Source organism: Chrysemys picta, chromosome 13, assembly GCF_011386835.1.
Source record: "Chrysemys picta bellii isolate R12L10 chromosome 13, ASM1138683v2, whole genome shotgun sequence".
NCBI lineage: Eukaryota > Metazoa > Chordata > Testudines > Emydidae > Chrysemys > Chrysemys picta.
The window spans coordinates 6,174,049-6,193,725 of NC_088803.1; the positions used below are offsets into that span (position 1 = coordinate 6,174,049).

Below are 19,677 nucleotides of genomic sequence, written 5' to 3' on the forward strand. Positions count from 1 at the left end.
TCCTAAATTCCCTAGGTACCAGTGTTGGCAAAATAACCGTAACCCATGTAATAACCCTGAATCTTTGTGACAGAACACTTTAAGGCACCATACTGGTACCTTTTTCGGTTGGTAACCAGGCAAAATTGGTTACTTTTAGCATAGGTTACCCTTCTTATTGGAGTTTTTTACTTGGTTAGCCTTTCCAGGGTTGACGATGATGAATTTTGTATTTTTTTGTAGTTTATACAAAACAGTGTTTGTTTTAAACACGTTACACCTACAGATATACTGAGGCCCTTTTTTAGAACAGCAGACCATTTGTGGCACTTTTTAGGTTTGAGTTGGAGTGTGATAGACCACCAGGGGAGGCGCACTAATGCATTTTTTATAGATGTTGTTTTTGAGGTGATCTATATGTAAGCAGAGTCAGGATGAGTTCTAACCTGACATCTGGTGGTGAATTATGGTGAGTGTGGAACAGAACTCCAGGGGCTGATCTTGTTTGCATAGGCACACTCACCCACCTGGCATGAGACAACAGCAACTGATAGCGGTTACTTTGGATGGGGTGGGATCCCCAGTTTCTCTGTTATTGGGACAGGAGGAATAAAGTGTTGTTACCCTGATTATGTGAATCAAGGACAATGAAACTGTTTTATGACAGAGGGTCTCACCATCACCTAAGTAGCACTCGCTAGACAAGGGACATGGGTTCCACAATGCAGTGAATTGGGAAAGGATGGGAATGAGTGTTTGTATTTGAGAGTGATGACCAATGTCTCTCTCCAGTGTTGAATATCAGAGCTAGCTTTGATTCTATTAAGAGTCTAGCTACAGACTGCTAAGCTGAATTCACTTTGGGCCAATTGTGTATTAGCAGTGGGGCTCCCCTACTCTGAGCTGAAATCATAAAAGAGCTGAGATCACTGAGTGCTCTGTTACATAGTGGGGGAGCCTGAAGCAATATTGCTAAGTGGCTGGCAGAGCAGGTTGTGGGGATGGCTGGAGGAGCAGTGAATGGTGTGGTGCTTTGGGAGGATGGTTGGAGTAGCCCAAGGAATGGTGAGCAGAGCCCTTTGTGGGGACAGCTGGAGCGGCTCACAGATCAGTGAGCGGAGCAGAGCAGCTCATACAGTAGAGCAGTTTGTGGGACGGCAGGAAGTGGACTGGCTTGTGGTGAAGGCTGCGGCAGAACCCCACGGAGAGACGGCCGGCCGGCCTCGGATCACGTAAGGTGCCCCTTAACACCCTGCGTGCCCCCCCTTTTACTCTGGGGCTGCACTGACCAGGGACAGAGACTTTGGGGGTTGTTGGACCTTTGGGACTTTGGGGATGTTGGACTTTGGGGACTCTGGGTGATTTTTGGGTTGCTGGATTCAAGAACCAAAGGGAAAGGACACAGCCCAATTTGCTGGGGTGGGTCTTTTGCTCATGCTGAATCCTGTTTGTGGTGTTTGTCCAATTTAATGCTGATGTCATTTACCTTATGTTATTAAACATTTTCTGCTACACTAAGACTCCATGCTTGTGAGAGGGGAAGTATTTCCTCTTAGAGGCGCCCAGGGGGTGGTATGTAATTGTCCCAGGTCATTGGGTGGGGGCTCGAGACGGTTTTGCATTGCGTTATTGAAACGGAACCCCTAGATACAGAACCCGGCCCTTGTTGCTGCCAACTTAGATGGGCAGGAGGGTTACATTTTTGGGGGCTCGTCCAGGATGCCCGGGGTCAGTACCCCTCACAAGCACTTGTTGAGTATTCCACTGCATTGGGAAACCATTGTGTTTATATTTTGATGAAATTACTGTTTGTATAATGGCGAATATGTCAGGTTTGTTGGGCCCCGGCCCTGCAGCCTCTAGCTCAGGGGCCACAGCCTCAGCCAATGATTGGGCAAAAGCACTGGGGCAAATATTGGAAAAGGTTGTGCTGTCCCAGGCTACGTCAAACTCTCGTCATAAGTTAAGGTTATTTGCTGGGGCAGAGGAGTTCGAACCCTGGTTGGAGCATACCACTGAAATGCTGCAGGAGTGGGCCGTACCTGATGCAGAAAAGTGAAGATGTCTAATAGAGAGCCTTAGTGGCCCAGCATTAGATGTGATTCGCACGCTGAAGCTCATTGACCCTGGGGTCAGTGTGAAGGACTGCCTAGAAGCCCTTGATCAGACCTTTGGGAGCGTAGAGGGCCCTGAAGACAGTTACTGTAAGTTCCTTAATTCCCGACAGCAATAGGGTGAGAAGATTTCAGCCTATATACAGAGGCTGGAGAGACTGCTTCAGAGAGCTGTCATGAGGGGAGCAGTGACTGCTCAATAGATGGATCAGACCAGACTGGCTCAAATTGTAAGAGGAGCTCAGTACCAGAACCCGATTCTACTCCATCTCCGGCTAAGAGAATGACGGGAACATCCCCCAAGTTATTCCCAGCTGATAAAGGAGGTCAGAGAAGAGGAAGAAAGGCAGGCTGCCAGCGAGTTTTGGGAAGCCCAAACATTGGAGCCAGCTGGCACAACACCACTGCAAATGGCCAGTGTACTGATGGTGAGCACCACAGAGGAACTTGCCCAACAAGTGCAGGTCCTGACAGAACGGATAGCTGAACTGCAAAGCACCATTGACCGAGCTAAGATTTCCAGGAATAAGGAGCCTCTGACTGTGGCGATGGAGAAGTCAGCATTTAGAGACACCATCCCATCTGGGCGAAGGGGGAAAGGACAATTCTTCTGCTACCTATGTGGTCAGGATGGACACAGTGCTGCCAAGTGCCATAATGAAGAAAACCCCTCCTTAGTGTATGGAAAGCTGAGGATCAGTTGGGAGAGATCCGGTAGCTGCCAACGAGTCCGGGGATGGGGACCACCCAGGCCTGCAAGATTTGAAGATTCCCCAGAAAAGACCGTCCAGCTGAGATCCCCGCAGGACTGATAGGGCCTCGAGCAGAGGTCACGGTGAGGATTGAAGGGGCGGAGTGTAAAGCCATGCTTGACACTGGATCTCAAGTGACTATTATATTTCAGTCATTCTACCAACAAATGCTTAGGCACCTGCCTATACAGCCACTGACTGGCCTTGGTCTGTGTGGTCTCAGCATGGATGAATACCCTTACCAAGGATATGTCATAGTGCACCTGGAATTCCCAGAGGAGGTTGCTGGGGTAAGAGAAGAGGTGGACACAGCTGCATTAATATGCCCTGACCCTAAAAGGACCTCTGATGTGTCTGTGCTGATAGGGACCAACTCCAGTCTCTTCAAGGTGCTCGCAGATTACTGCAGACGACGGGCTGGGGACCAGTACCTGAATACCCTGATGATCCATACGCTTTGTGCTGAAGCCTATAGGAAGATGGAGGGTGCTAAAAAGGAGACATCTGAGCTACCGATTGGGGCACTGAAGTACATGGGCACAACACCCTTAGTAGTGCCTGCAAGGACGGAGCAAGAAGTGCTTGTCATGAGTACCCGGCTGAAAGGCAGTAAAGGGGCATTAGCAATGGTAGAGCAGGCGGTTGAAGAAGAGCTCCTGGAAGGAGTGCTGGTCCCCAGTGGAGTCATAACCCTACCTGCTGAAGCCCAGGAAAAGGTGACTATACTGATTGCTAATGAAACAAGTCGAGATGTTGTTGTGAAGCAAGGACAAAAGATAGCAGACCACTTTGAGCCTGAATCAATTGTAAAACCCCAGTGTGAGATTCAAGTTCCGACAATAGACCCTGCAAAGTTTGACTTTGGAGATTCACCGTTGTCCAAGGAGTGGAAAGATCGCCTGAGGAGGAAACTTTGTGAAAGATCCAAGGTGTTCTCATTGCATGAGCGGGATGTGGGATGTGCAAAAGGAGTAGAGCACAACATCAGACTACATGACTCTCGACCTTTCAGGGAGAGATCTAGGAGGATTGCCCTCTCCGAGATGGAAGATGTGTGACAACATCTTCAGGAGCTGGCTGCAAATGGCATCATTACGGAGTCCCGCAGCCCATACGCCTCACCCATTGTGGTGGTCCATAAAAAGAATGGGAAAATCCGGATGTGTATTGACTACCGCACCCTAAACCGCTGTACTGTGGTTGACCAGTACACAATGCCCTGAGTCCAAGATGCCTTAGACTGTTTGCTGGGAAGCCAGTTGTTCTCTGTGTTGGATCTTCGGAGTGGATACTACCAGATCCCTCTGGGTGAAGAAGATAAGGAGAAGATGGCCTTCATCTGCCCATTAGGGTTTTATCAGTTTGAACGCATGCCCCAAGGGATTTCTGGAGCACCTGCCACATTTCAACGTCTTATGGAGAAAGTTGTGGGAGACATGAATTTACTGCAAGTGTTAGTTTATTTGGATGACCTGATTGTGTTTGGAAGAACCTTGGAGGAGCATGAAGAAAGACTTCTTAAAGTGCTTGATAGGTTAGAGGATTATGGTTTGAAGCTTTCAATTGACAAATGCCAGTTCTGCAGGACCTCAGTGGAGTATGTGGGTCACATCGTATCCCAAGAGGGTGTGAGTACTGATCCCGATAAAATAGAAGCACTCACTACATGGCCATGTCCAAGTAACTACACAGAACTCAAGACCTTTCTTGGGTTTAGTGGCTACTACCACAGATTTGTGAACAACTATGCTACGATTGTAAAACCTCTGAATGATCTTACCAGGGGATACCAGTCCAGCAAGAACAAATCTAAGCCCAAGAATAAGGGGAGGTCCCCAAAGCCTCCTGTGCAGAGACATTATGGCCCCTTCAAATCATTTGGGCCACGGTGGGATGAGAGATGTGAAAGGGCTTTTCGAGAAATCGTTACTTGCCTAACTCATGCTCCGGTCCTAGTCTTTGCTGACCCAAGCAAGCTGTTTATCCTGCATACTGATGTCAGTTTGGAGGGTCTGGGAGCAGTACTGTACCAGGAAGTGGAAGGAAAACGTAAACCTGTAGCCTTTGCCAGCTGAGGACTGTCTGATAGTGAAACTCGCTATCCCACCCACAAGCTGGAGTTCTTGGCCTTGAAATGGGCCATCACTGAGAAATTTCAAGACTACTTGTATGGTGCTCAGTTCCAGGTGTTGACAGACAACAACCCACTGACCTATGTGTTAACAAGTGCTAAGCTGGATGCTACAGGGCAAAGATGGGTGGCCGCTTTGGCTAGCTATGACTTCAGCATTCAATACCGATCAGGGAGAAGCAATGTAGATGCAGATGCATTGTCCAGGCGTCCACAGGCACCAGGAGTTGCTGTGATATCCACTAATGCAGTGTGAGTCGCCGAGAGCCAGAGGTCCATGAGAGTCTTCATGGATGTGCTGCAGAAGCTTTGGGCCTCCCCCTGAATGCGTGCCTTCTGCTTCAGTGAACTATATTGCATTGGACCAATCTCCTTTGCCCATGCTCAATGTGGCTGTCTGGCAGGAAGCCCAGCTGCAAGATATTGACATTCGTGATACACTACTTGCCAAAAAGGAGGGGCGAAGCCCAGCTGTGGTTGTCCCACCTAACCCAGAGGGTAAACTACTATTGAGAGAATGGACCAAACTAAAACTGATTCAGGGAGTACTACACCGAGTGACCACAGCAACGAGCACAGCTAGTGCTGCCAAAAGAGTACAGAGCCCTGGCCATGAAGGCCCTTCATGATGACTTTGGACATTTAGGGATGGAGAGGACCCTGGAACTTATTCGTAGTAGATTCTATCGGCCTCGGATGGCTGAAGATGTTCGCAGGAAATATGAGACCTGTGTTCGATGTGTTCAAAGGAAAACTCTGCCCACGAGGGCTGCATATCTGAAGAACATCACCAGCAACAAACCTCTGAAGCTGGTATGCATTGATTTCTTGTCTTTAGAAGTAGACAAGAGGAATATTGGGAACATTCTAGTAGTGACTGACCATTATATGTGATATGCACAGGCATATCCCACACGTGATCAGAGGGCCACCACTGTTGCTGGAGTACTGTGGGAGAAATATTTCTCAGTTTATGGATTTCCAGCCCGGATACACTCGGATCAGGGGCGGGACTTTGAGAGTCTGAAGGAGGTGCTGAGGATAGCGGGAATTAAAAAGTCTAGGACAATGCCTTATCACCTGCAAGGTGATCCTCAGCCAGAGAGGTTCAACCGAACCTTATTAGATATGTTGGGGACTTTGCGGCCAGAGCAGAAGGCAACTTGGAGCCAATATGTCACATTTCTGGTGCACGCCTACAATGCCACAAAGAATGATGCTACAGGAATCACCCCATATCTCTTAATGTTTGGGCGAGAACCAAGATTAGCCATAGACCTGTGCTTTGATGTATCAGAGGATGGAGATAGCTATGAAACTCAACAGCAATACGTAGCCCGACTAAGAGAAAAGCTGCGGGATGCTTATCACTTAGCTACATCTGCAGCTTGGAAGAACGCAGACCGCAACAAACAGCGATATGATGCTAGGGTACGTCTGCAAGAGCTCCAGCCGGGGGACAGACTCCTGCTGCGAAATTTGGGTATTGCTGGCAAACACAAGATAGCTGACAGATGGAAGGCAATAACTTACTTGGTGATGGAAAATCTAGGAGACCTGCCGGTCTACAAGATCAAACCTGAAGATGGTCCAGGGCAGACAAAGACAGTGCATAGAAACCTTTTGCTCCCTGTGGGGCAGTTGGTAGGCACCCCTTATGAGATGGGCCACAACAGGGCAACCGGGCAGAACGAAGGTGTTGGACCAAAGCTGCTCTCCAACGTGGACAGCCAGCCCCCTGCAGCTAACCTACCCCTATGCAGCACATCCAAGAGTGAGTCTGAGGAGGAAGACACAACCATGGTGTATCCTGGGATGGAGACAAGATTTCAGTCTCGATCAGCTGAATCAAAAGAGAGCGCCTCCTCTTCCGCCCTAAACCCCATGGCAGAAGTATTTAGGCCCATTCCTGACACCCCTGAGCCACTGGTGGGACCCCCATGTGATGACACACACAGGTTATTGGACAGTGGAGACATACAGGTGGAAGATGTCCTGGGCACCTTGGATCCTCCATTGTTAGAAATAGAAATGCAGAGGCCTATCCCAGTAACCGAGGGGCCGTCAAAGGAAACCTCTCCATCCGTCGTTCAAGAGGCTGTTCCTCCTACCACGGCAACAGAGATTCTCGATAGACGAGACAGGGTAATAAGACCAGTAAAACGGTTGACTTATGGTGCACCTGGGGTGACTAGTGGGGAACCAATATGTTTAGCACACAGGCTTGTGGAAGCTAAAGTGGGCTATCTGAGGCCCTTTGGAGGGAACCAGTGAGTTGGTATAATAGGGAGTGTGATTTGTCGGGACGACAAATTCTCAGTTGTGGGGAGGATGTAAGCAGAGTCAGAATGAGCTCTACCCTGACATCTGGTGGTGAATTATGGTGAGTGTGGAAAAGAACTCCAGGGGCTGATCTTCTTTGCATAGGCACACCCACCCACCTGGCATGAGACAACAGCAACTGATAGTGGTTACTTTGGATGGGGTGGGATCCCCAGTTTCTCTGTTATTGGGGCAGGAGGAATAAAGTGTTGTTACCCTGATTATGTGAATCAAGGACAATGAAACTGTTTTATGACAGAGGGTCTCACCATCACCTAAGTAGCACTCGCTAGACAAGGGATGTGGGTTCCACAACCCAGTGAATTGAGAGAGGAGAGGGGGATGGTAGATACTTGTACTTGATGACCTTGCCTTGCCCCCTTTTGAGGGCTCAAGGCACCAATTGTACCACCTTCTCTTTTTCTCCACTGTTGAATGTCAGAGCTAACTTTGATTCCCTTAGGAATCTAGTTACAGGTTGCTGAGCTGAGTTCACTTTGGGCCAATGGTGCACCAGCAGTGGGGCTTCCCTACTATGAGCTGAAATCATAAAAGAGCTAAAGTTATTAAGAGCTGAGATCACTGAGCACTGTGTTAAATAGTGGGGAAGCCTGAAACTATATTGCTAAGTGGCTGGTGGAGCAACGAGTGGCATGGTGCCTTGGGGGGATGGTTGGAACAGCCCAAGGAATGGTGAGTGGAGCTGTTTGTGGGGACAACTGGAGTGGCTCACAGGTTGGTGAGCGGAGCAGCTCGTAGAGCAGAGCAGTTCGTGGGACGGCAGGAAGTGGACTGGCTTGTGGTGAAGGCTGTGGTGTAACGCCACAGAGAGATGGCTGGCCGGCCTCAGATCACGTAAGGTGCCCCTTAACACCCTGCATGCCCCCCCCTTTTCCTCTGGGGCTGCACTGACCAGGGACAGAGACTTTGGGGGTTGTTGGACTTTTGGGACTTTGGGTGGTTGCTGGACCCAAGAGACTTTGGGGGTGTTGGACTTTGGGGACTCTGGGTGATTTTTGGGTTGCTGGATTCAAGAACCAAAGGGAAAGGACATGGCCCAATTTGCTGGCGTGGGTCTTTTGCTCATGGTTTGTGTTATGAATCCTGTTTGTGGTGTTTGTCTAATTTAATGCTGATGTCGTTTACCTCATGTTATTAAACATTTTCTGCTACACTCAGACTCCGGGCTTGCGAGAGGGGAAGTATTGCCTCTTAGAGGCGCCCAGGGGGTGGTATGTAATTGTCCCAGGTCATTGGGTCGGGGCTCGAGCCGGTTTTGCATTGCATTATTGAAACAGAACCCCTAGGTACAGAACCCGGCCCTTGTTGCTGCCAACTTAGATGGGCAGAAGGGTTACATATAAAATAAAAAATATATGGAAAAATATCTATCTCATAGAACTGGAAGGGATCTTGAAAGGTCATTGAGTCCAGGCCTCTGCCTTTATTAGCAGGACCAACTACTATCCCTAAATTCCCTAGGTACCAGTGTTGGCAAAATAACCGTAACCCATGTAATAACCCTGAATCTTTGTGACAGAACACTTTAAGGCACCATACTGGTACCTTTTTCGGTTGGTAACCAGGCAAAATTGGTTACTTTTAGCATAGGTTACCCTTCTTATTGGAGTTTTTTTTTTTTTTTGCCCTAGATGGTCCCCTCAAGGATTGAGCTCACAACCCTGGGTTTAGGAGATCAACGTGCAAACCACTGCACTATTGACCTGGGGATGTTGTGGGGGAGTATTACTGGTATTGTCTGCATTGGTGCTGGATGGGGATGGGATATCAAGGGACGACTTCACTTGAGGGATGATACCTGAGCCTGTAACCTGAGCCCAGGAGGGGGCTGGGGCCAGTTGACATCTTCTGCCCGGGAAACTGGACAAAGGCTGGAGGAGGAGCTGGGGGTGGGACTGCTAGAGGGGATTTTAGTTTGGAGCTGGCTGGGGAAACAGAGGGAGACCTGGGACTTGGGTCTAGGCTTCCTGCCCCCCCAAGATGGACCTGACTTAGGGGGTCCTGTCAGGGCCGGCTCTACCATTTTTACCGCCCCAAGCAAAAAAAAATAAAAAAATAAAAAGCCGCCCGGACTGTGCTGCCCTAAGAATGGACGGAAATGCCGCCCCTTAGCATGTGCTGCCCCAGGCACGTGCTTCCTCCGCTGGTGCCTGGAGCTGGCCCTGGGTCCTGTTGTCTGTACCTACAAGCTCTGTTTGGGACTGTGTTCCTGTCGTCTAATAAACGTTCTGTTTTACACTGGCTGAGAGTCACAGTGAATCGCAGGTAGTGGGGGGGGATGCAGGGCCCTGACTCCCCAATGCTCCGTGATGATTGGTGTTAGCGGTGGGATGTGCTGCACCCCATGGATGCAGTAAGTGACTGGGGGGCAGTAAAATGAAGGGGGATTGACGAGGACCAGGCGTGCTGAAGGCTCACAGAGGAGCGGTTTTGGGGGTGGAGAAGCTACGCTTAACCCCTAGGAGTGTGTGACCAGCAAGAACGACTGTTGCAGTAATGGGGTCCCCCTGGGGACCATGGTGAGCGATTCCAATGGTGGAGGAGTCTGCAGCTTGACCCTGGGAGAGAGGTGGTGACCTGGAGAAGGGCTGGGATTGGTTTAAAGACCACGGACACACCCAACCAGTGGGGGCACTCACAAGAGGTGAGTGCCGACGCCATTACACTAACCCAGATGAAGGTTTCTTCAGTGATCTGATGAGCTCCGTGTGGCTTGAAAGCTTGTGTGTCTCACCAACAGAAGTTGGTGCGATAACCGATATCACCTGCCCCACCTTGTCCTCCCAGAGGAAGGCGCTTAGCTGGGTGTCTTGGTGCCAGCTTATCTCTCATGTCCGTTTCAGCTGGGCCTGAGGACTGGCCATGGATTGAAATAGACCCAGGAAGCTAGGGAGTGGGGGACGGGGGCGGACACCCCAAGTGGGGAGATCAATGGGCTGGCAGCTGACGGCAAGGCTATTTTGGGGTGATGGTGGGTTTAGCAAGGAGGGGATCAGCTAAAGGGAGTGAGAGGGCTGGGGAGAAGGGGCAGGTGCGGCGTGGTGGGGAAGAGACTATAGGGAGAGGTGGCTTGGAGCAAATGGCCCTTCAGCCCATTTGAAAACTGTAGGAAGATCTCGGCAGGGCCGGTGCTTCCATTTAGGTGACCTAGGTGGTCGCCTAGGGCACCAGGATTTGGGGGGGGGGGGCGGCAATTTGGCGGTGGAGGGTGCTTCCACGCTCCAGGTCTTCAGCGGCAATTCTGCGGTGAGTCCTTCACTCGCTCTGGGACCCACCGCCGAAGTGCCCCGAAGACCAGGAGTGCGGAAGGACCCCCCCGCTGCAGAATTCCCACCGCCGACTGGGAGTGTGGAAGGACCCCCGCCTAGGGCGCCAAAAACCCTGGTGCTGCTCCTGGATCTCGGTATGTCCAGAGGACCCTGCTTTGCCTGCTTCCGGCTCTGGCTGGCCTGGTCTCTGTCTGGGGATGGTCAGAGTACAGGATCACACAGACCTGCTCCTCCATGCTGGCTATGCAGCTGTGTGTGTGTGTGGGGGACATGCCAATGCAGTAGCGACCACCGTGTGCATGTCTATGAGCAGGAAGGAGACCCAGCATGGGGTGTGCGTCGACCCCTTAATCACATGAAGGGCAGGACGCACAAGCCAGGTGCATTGGGGCGGGTGCCGATAGCAACCCAGCCACTGCCCTGGCCTAGGAAACCGCAGCGTGCATCAGCCCAGGGGAGCCAGCCGACGCAGGAAGCCTCACAGCTGCAGAGAAACAGCTGGTGCCATTGCAGTCGCAGAGATAATTAATAGACCCCCCCGCGCCCGCGCTGCACCATCACCGCCTTTGCAGCCCTGCCTCGAGGAGCTGAAGTGAAATACTGCCTCCGCAGCGTGAACTGGGCAACGGATGGGGAGATTTAATCTTTTGGTGCCCCCGCCACATCTTTGATCTGAGCATCTCAGCGCAGTTTGCAATGTGAAAATCCCCGTGAAACAGAAGCATGATCCCCAATTTATAAATGGGGAAACTGAGGCCCACAACTCGGGGGGGGGATTCAAACCCAGGAGTCCCGTGTCACATCATCCTTCTCTTTTGGCCACTGGATAAGCCACTTCCAGGCAACACAATAGGAGAGATTCAGTCGTAAGGAAGTGGATGAATTCTCTGCTGTGAGCAATCAAGCAAACTCAGAGGGGGTTGGAGCTGGAGATTTGGAGAATGCATCAGATCTCTGAGTCCGGACTCCCCTGCTCGGCCTATGACCGTCCTGTGGACCCCATGCAGGCCAGGAACAACGCAGACTGGTGTAGCCTCCTGTGCTGTGGTCCAATCCCACCTCATATAGCAGAGACACATGAGTGATGTCCTCGGAGGGGAGATCTCTAAAGAACTGCGGGGAGCAGGGCAGGGGAGCCTGTAGGGGGCGCTTTCCCTTCAGAGTCAGTGCTGACCTCAATCCCCGAGTGTGGCTCTAGGAGGCGCTGTGCTGTAGGGAGCAGGGCAGAGGCTCAGAAGGGGGTGTTCTCACGCTGCAATCAATGGTGACCCCAATTCCCCAGCCTGGCACTAGGGGGCGCTGTGCTGTCTGGTTTAAAATGAAATACTCCTTCGTTCACCAGTAGTGGTCATCACAGATCCCTTGGCGTTTACATGACTCGTTTTGCCTCCCTCAAATTGCAGCCTCAGTTGGACCCGGGTTTCTCCATGTCCCCATCTCCCGAACAGCTCTGCCAGGAGCTCTTCAAGAGCTGCCATGTTCCACCCTACAAGTGGCTGCATTTTGGTGCTGGGAGCGAGATCCCCTTCTGCAGCATTTGCCCTGATGCTGCTAAACTGCTGTTAAACCGTCCCCTGGACGTGGCTGCATTTCAGCTCCAGGTGAAGTTCCCTTTGGAGGATTAGCGCTAACTGGTCAGTCCTCACCCCAGAGCTGGCTGCATTTCAGTGGTTTGATTAATGTATCCCAGTATGGGAAGCTCTTCTGATGCTGGGGATGTTGCATAGATCTCTTGCTCGCAGGCTGTCCTCCAGCCATGTGTGTGTGTCCCTCCCTTCTGCCCCCTGCTGGAGGGGATGAGATCTGTGTGTGTGTGTCAAGGCCACTCCCCTATCAAACCCCTTAATGAAAACCAATGTGATTTCATTTTGTTTAAAGGAGTTTTGAAAACACAGACCCAGAACTCCACGGTGAAGGAACAGGAGTAATAATATCCAGGGGGTCCCATTGTAAGAGAAGGTTTCCCACAACAAAAGGGCGTAATGTGCATTGGAACAGATGCAGGGGTAGGGGCCCCTCTGGACTATTTCACATAGTTCTGCAAACACTTGTCTTTGACAGATTAAAACCCAACCCCCCTCCTCTAATCCGTATGCTGAAAATAACCCAAGTGTTAGGAATTACTGCTCTCCCTGCTCTAACCTACTCCCTTCGCAGAACCTGGCTCGCAGCCCCACCCCCTGCTCTAACCACTAGCCCCCACTCCCCTCTCAGAGTTGTGAACCGAACCCAGGAGTCCTGGCTGCCAGCCTCCCCTGCTCTAACCACTAGCCCCAACTCACCTCCCATAGCTGGGATAGGACCCAGGAGTACAGCATGAAGAAGTTTGTGGCCGTTAGCGGGGTTTACAGGGAAGGGAAGGTTGGGGGGATGGGGCATTATGCGAGGTGTTCTCAGCGTAGGGTGGGATGTGGACGGGGTGTGGCGGAGGCCGTGATCAGGAGGGGATTTCGCTGTACACCACATCCTCCGAGATGTACTTTCCTCCTCTCTGCTGGGCCCTGGAGCTAGGGGGAGTCAGCATGGAAAAGACGGTATTGCTCGCCTAAGACAGAAAAGACAGGGCCTCATGTCAGCGGGGAGGGGGGTGCTGTGCTGTAGGGAGCAGGGTGGGAGGCTCAGTAGGGGGCACTCTCTGCTCAGTGCAGGTCACAATGCCTTGGTGCGACACCAATGGGTGCTCTGCTGCAGGCCGTTGGATGCGGGGTTGTAGTAGAGGAGCTCTCCCCCTGCAGTCTGTGCTGATCCTAATGCCTCAGTGTGGCACTAGAGGGCACTGTGCTGTGGAGAGCAGGATGGGAGGCTCAGAAGGGGGACTCTCCCCTTGGTGTCTCTGCTGACCCCTATGCAGTGACAGGGGAGCTGTGTTGCAAGGAGCAGGATGTGGGGCTCAGAGGGGGGGCGCATTCTCCAGATCTTACCGAGGAGTTGCGCCCTACCCTGGCATCTGCATCCTCTTCTCTCTTGCCCCTTTCCTGGGGATTTCGACCAACTACAGGCTTCCCTCCTGGGTTGTTGGGCCGCGCCGTCTGGGTGTGGGTCACTGGCTGGACCTGCCCATCACGGCTCAGCTGCTGCAGAGCTAATCACACAACAGATCATCCCCCCTGCCCTGCGGTCTGGTCTCCCAGAGGAGCCCAGAGGGCAAATATCTCCTCTGTGCCGTGGTTCCCATCTTTAACTGCTGGGTGGCAACTTCAGATTAGAGTTACCCACAAGGAAGCCAGAGCGTGGTAGTCAGAAATTCCCCTCTTAAAGGGTAAGTGCCCCAGAGTCCCCACCCCATGGTTGCAGACCCCATGTCTCCCACCAGCGGGGTATGTGTTTCCATCACCTGTGGGGGCACCTGGGAGTGTTACTCACCTGTGCTGGCCCTGAAGGGTACGTTGACATACATGGGTCTGAAAGAGAGAGAACCAAACATCAGTGGTGGCGCAGGGTCTGCTGAGCAGGGCTGGGGTTCTGATCCCAGGGCAGGAAGATGTACGGTCATCGGGGGAATGGCACTGGGGATAGAGTAGGTGGGTTCGGTGGTTGCGTCAAGGTTACTATAGATTTTGGTTTTTGCAATCATCCATTCCCATTCATTCATCTTTCTTTCTCATCCATCTCTTTGCAAACTTGGTCATTTTTCCTTCCTTTCTTCCTTTATTCAGTCTCTCTCTCTCTCTCTCTCTCTCTCTCTCTCAATCATCTCTTTTTCTTTCATTCATTCTTTCTCATAATCACTTTTCTGTTCTCTTTGGTTTCCTCTGTCACACACCCCTTCCTTCTCTGTCTCCCAGTCATCTCTTCTACTTCCTTCCTTCATTGATTCACCCGCTCCTTTAGTCTCATTCTTTCATTCTGTCTCCCATTCATCCTCTCTCTCATTCATCTCCTCTCAAACTCATTCATTCATTCCTTGTTCTCTCTTTCATTTGTAGGCTTGGGAGCATTAGATTTTCCTTGGTCAACATCGGCAAAAGTCAACTTTGCCGCACACACACAAACGGATTTAAAAAATATTTCCATTGATGATGATCAAATTTTACAAATAGGCAAAGTAAGAAAATGCTGCCTGAGAATTGATTCGTTTGCTTTAAGGATATCGACTTTGCCTGTTTTGACATGGGACATTGGCAATTTGTTTTAGTGGTTAGCAAGCTCTGATCTTTTTGAATCTCAATGTCTCCTGTCATTAAATAATTAGAGTCTAAGCCCTGCTCGGAATTTCCTGCAACTTTGACCATGTGAAGAGGAAAAATCGGGGGTAAAAACGCTTAAAAATAACCACTGATATTATCCATTTAAATTGCAGAAAAATGAAAATCGAATTCTGCCAAGCCTAGTTGTTTTCAACTCAGTTCCTACCAGCTTGGCCTAGGGGAGAAGATGCCCCATCCCACTAGAAGAAGAACAGGAGTACTTGTGGCACCTTAGAGACTAACAAATTTATTAGAGCATAAGCTTTCGTGGACTACAGCCCACTTCTTCGGATGCATAGTGGGCTGTAGTCCACGAAAGCTTATGCTCTAATAAATTTGTTAGTCTCTAAGGTGCCACAAGTACTCCTGTTCTTCTTTTTGCGGATACAGACTAACACGGCTGCTACTCTGAAACCATCCCACTAGGAGGTTGTATGGCAGATTACGGGACCACAGATTAGAACAGGGGTAGGCAACCTATGGCACATGTGCCAAAGGCGGCACGCGAGCTGATTTTCAGTGGCACTCACACTGCCCGGGTCCTGGCCACTAGTCCGGGGGGCTCTGCATTTTAATGTAATTTAATTTTAAATGAAGCTTCTTAAATGTTTTAAAAACCTTATCTACTTTACATACAACAATAGTTTAGTTATATATCACAGACTTATAGAAAGAGACCTTCTAAAAACGTTAAAATGTATGACTGGCACGCGAAACCCTAAATTAAAGTGAATAAATGAAGACTCGGCACACCACTTCTCAAAGGTTGCTGACCCCTGGATTAGAAGTTGGGGACCTAGAAAATTTACCCGGATCAGATGCCAGGCTGCGGTGGCCATTCACCTTGCCCCTCGCAAGCAACGAGGTTTTTATGGGATGGGCCAGGTTGCTGGGGTGGGTTGGCATGAACAGCCCTGCAAGGGACAGATAGAACCAGTCCCTGAGGGGTGGGACTGTATCGGCCTCTGGAATTGGGGCAACTTACTGTGTCCCTCCTGTGACACCACCTGTGAAGAGAAGGGGAAACAGCCATTAAACAGGAGCCTTCACGGTCCAGTGGACCTTGGGGCCTCGGCCGAAAGCGAAGGTCTCAGGATTGCTGTGTTCAGTGCGAGGAGTTTGAACGGGGAACCATTTTAGAGCGACGTAGGATATTGGGCGCTGAGCCTGTTGGGGGAGAAACCCACCAATTGAAATGCAACATCGTATCCCACTGAAGCCAGGGTATGGCAGTCAGAAATCCCCCTCTTAAAGGGGAGGCTGGCAGTGCCTCCCCCCAAGTGCCCAGAGGTGCTGGGACAGGCACTCGAGGCCCTGGAGGTTCGGGGGGCTGCCCCGGGGGGGCAGAGCAGTCGTTACTCACATATATTTACTCCAGAGATGTCGGCTGACCTGCAAAGGCAGAAGTGGAGGATCAGTGGCAGGGCAGGACGCTGTTGGGGGCCCCTGTCTTGTATGGGGGTGGGGTCAGGTCAGCCCATACGACCCCCAATTCCCCACGCTGCTGCAAAGGATTCTGGGTTACCACTTTTTCTTCTCTCCTCCTTTCCTAGCCGATCGTCCTCTTTGTCCTCCTCGGTCTCCTTCATTCTGCCTCCTTCCTCCCTCCCCCTTTTCCTCCTCTCCTCTTTTTTCTCTCTATTTAACAATAACAATAATGATATGGAGATATACCTATCTCATAGAGCTGGAAGGGACCCTGAAAGGTCATTGAGTCCAGCCCCCTGCCTTCACTAGCAGGACCAAGTACTGATTTTTTTTTGCCCCAGATCTCCAAGTGGCCCCCTCAAGGATGCCAATGCTTAAACCACTGAGCTATCCCTCCCCCCGCGATTTCTCCTGTCTTTGCTCCATTCCCTTCGCTCATTCCCTTCGGTTACACTCCAGTTCCCTCCTTCATTCTCTTTTCCTTTCCCTCCCCCATGATTCCCCCCAACCTCCCTCCTGTCCTGTACACTATTTGACCCCCTTCTGCCCCAGTCTCATCTCCCTGCCCCCCATCTTCCCCTGAGATCTCCCCTGGTGTTCCCCACTGAGATCATCCCCATGGCCTATGTAGCCATCCAATGCCCAACATGGGCCCCAGCCCCCTCTTATCATTCAGTGTCCCAGCCACAGAAATCCCCCTCTTTATTTTCTATTGGCCACGTACCCCCATAGATTGACTCCCCCGCTGCCTGGATCCATGGACTGGAACTCAATGCCCAGCCCCCATCCAGGCTGTCTGACCCGCTATGTGCTGGTGTCGTCACTAGAGGGTGTGAGCGAGCCAGACTGGGGGGGCAACCCTAAAGCCACTCTTCTGTGTGGGTGGGGCCAGGGAGACCAGACCCCTCCCCATTACACACCATCTTATTATCCATGACCAGTGCAGCTCCCTGCTCTTCCAGTAGGACCTGGAAGGGAATTGGGGGTAGGGGCATCAATATGGGGCTCAATCTGCCAGTGGAGGGACGGCTGGGATTAGCTGGGCCGAGGGGATGGGGGCTGCTATTCCCAACGTGACCACCAGGGGGCTGCGAGGCACAGCAGGAGAGAACTGGGGGGGAATTGGAGAATTTTGTCCTACTGCGGGTGGGGGGGGGGGGGAGGCAGTCGGGAGCCAGGACTCCTGGGTTCTATCCCCAGGAGATTGAGGGACCTGTTGGAACAGATTTGCCCTCCCAGGGATAAATGGCTCCCGGCCCCACAGAGAGGCCTGGGAACCCAGGGGAACTTACGTGGAGAGCCGGCGGCTAGCTGGGGAAGGAAGGAAAGAGACTGAATTAAAGCGAGATTCCACGGAGTCTCTTATCCCCGTCTCTCCCCAGCTGCGGTGCCCCCTACTGGGGAGCACCCTGCCATCCCGGACGCCTGGGTCCCTTCCCTCCTCCCAGTTTCTCCGCCCCCGGGTCTGGGACCTGCACGGCTCCCCCAGGAGTGAGGTGCTGCTTCTTGGATGCCTGGGTCCCATCCCCTGTCCTGCCCCACCCCCAAAATTGGCTGGGCTCAGCCCAGTCCTGGTATTTCCTCCCCCGCAAAGCCAAATCACTCACAATCCTTTGTATCAGGAGTCTGCTGTGCCAAGTTACCCACAGTCCTTTGCACCAGAGTCCTGTGGTACCCAACTACCCATGATCCCTTGCATGGCGGTCCTGCTCTAGCCAGTTACCCACAGTCCTTTGCAACTGGCTCTTGCTATCCCATGTCACCCCTTGTGGGGGCTGAGAGCGCTGAAGGCGCCCCCTAGGTGTGAACACTCCTGTCCCTCATGCCTGGGTCCCATCCCCCACAGGCACTGAGAGCTGCGGTGCCCCCTAGAGGTGAATGCCCTGTGCTGCCATCCCGGACGCCTGGGTCCCATCCCCCATCCTACGCTTCACGCACCTGCCGTCTTCTTCCTGCAGAGGCGGATGAGCAGCAGCAGCAGCGCCAGAGCCGTGGCAGCCCCACCGCACCCGGCCACCAGGGGGATGGGCAGAGACCAGGCTGGTAAAAGGAGGGGATGAGTTAACAGCCAGGAACAAGGGGGGGCAGCATCCAGGGACCCTCTAACTGCTCCAGACCCCATCCAGGGCAGGGCACAATCTGGGCCCTCCCCTTTAAGGAGGGATGTTTTGCCTGCCAGATGCTCTTGGTACTGTCCATGGTGAAATGCTGCCAACTGGTGTCATTCTCAGGTACTGCACCCTTGGGGCTGCATGTGGTTCTGTCGCCCCCCCAACATGTGCTGTGTCTTGGCTCCAGGGTCTCCCCTGGGGTTAGCAGATGTTGGGGTTCTGGGGTTATTGTGGGGTGCAATTACAGGCCTCACCTGTCATGGTGATGTTCACAGCCTGGCTCCTGGGGGATGGGATCCACGTCCTGCCCATGTTTGCCTCGTACCCGCAGGTGAATTCCCCAGTGTTGCTGGGACTGGCTCGTGGGACGCTGAGCACAGAGAAGTTCATGGAGCTTGTGCTGGGCTCTGTGGTGCTGATCTCAGACCCTGTGTCCCCAGGGACGATCTCAGCTCCGTCCTTGTAGAAGTGAAACCTCCTCTCTCTGGTGTCCCCAGGGGCTATGCAGGTGATGAGCAGGGGGAGCCCTTCGCTCACCACTCCGGACGGGGGATCCACACTCAGTACTGGCTGGGGAGGGGGATCTGAGGGGAGCAGGACAGGGGAGAGGTCAACAGAGAAACCACAGTGCTGAGTGTGGGGAAGGAGCGGCAATACTGTATAATGGACACTAAGGCAACAAGGGGAGGGGGAGGGCTGTCTATAATGTAGAATGGGCACTGTGGGTGTCCGTACCAGTCACGCTCAGTGGCACCGGCTCGCTGGAGGGTGAGTGGAGGTGGCGCCCGTGGAGCTCTGAGCTGTACCCACAGCGGTAGGGCCTGCTGTCACTGGGGGTGATGTTCAGGGGGAGTCGGGTCCCCAGAGGCTCTGGAAGTGGCTCCCTGTCTCTCAGCACCCAGCGGGCCCATGGGACGTAGGACCCAGTTGGGATGACGCTGTCAGCCGTCACCCTGTGCCCCATCACCTAGAGCAGGAGGGGCAGGATTAGCTGCAGGGATGGGTCAGCCAGCACCGGGAACACGGAGATGGAGATGGGGTCACTGGCATGGGAGGGCACTTCCCTCCGCTAGATCAGCTCTATGTAGGTGGAGGAGAAGGACTGGGTGGTGTTTCTGGTGGTTTTGGTTTGAAGATCCATCCGCCAAGATGAAGTGTTTCCTGGCGGGGATACTAGGAGTGCCCTGTTCTGGTAAAACCCATAATGGGGGGAGCCAAGCAGTTAATTTCCACTTTGTCTCCAGACGCATAGGCCGGCTAGGCCCGAGACAGGGACACCGAGGGCTTCCTGGGAGGGATCTGGGGGGAAAACGTGCCTCAGTCCCAGCCACCTGCCACAGAGGGTCTCCGAGCAGCCTGGGGG

General features: G+C 52.3%; 1 protein-coding gene across 1 annotated transcript; it reads right to left on the reverse strand.

The window, feature by feature from the left end:
* Positions 1–17,491: 17,491 nt before the first annotated feature.
* On the reverse strand, positions 17,492–19,278 carry LOC135975428 (uncharacterized). The gene is made up of 4 exons (XM_065566475.1): positions 19,050–19,278; positions 18,569–18,898; positions 18,142–18,243; positions 17,492–17,514 (listed from the first exon to the last, which is right to left on the reverse strand). Exons 1-4 carry the CDS (start codon positions 19,276–19,278, stop codon positions 17,492–17,494), a joined length of 684 nt encoding a protein of 227 aa, XP_065422547.1.
* Positions 19,279–19,677: the final 399 nt, after the last annotated feature.

Coding starts and splice junctions, on each gene's coding strand:
- LOC135975428 (XM_065566475.1), bottom strand. CDS start 19,278: ATGGGGCACAGGGTGACGGCTGACAGCGTCATCCCAACTGGGTCCTAC. Junction 18,899..19,049: donor GGTGCCACTGAGCGTGACTG/GTACGGACACCC, acceptor TGCTCCCCTCAG/ATCCCCCTCCCCAGCCAGTA. Junction 17,515..18,141: donor CTGCAGGAAGAAGACGGCAG/GTGCGTGAAGCG, acceptor TTCCTTCCCCAG/CTAGCCGCCGGCTCTCCACG.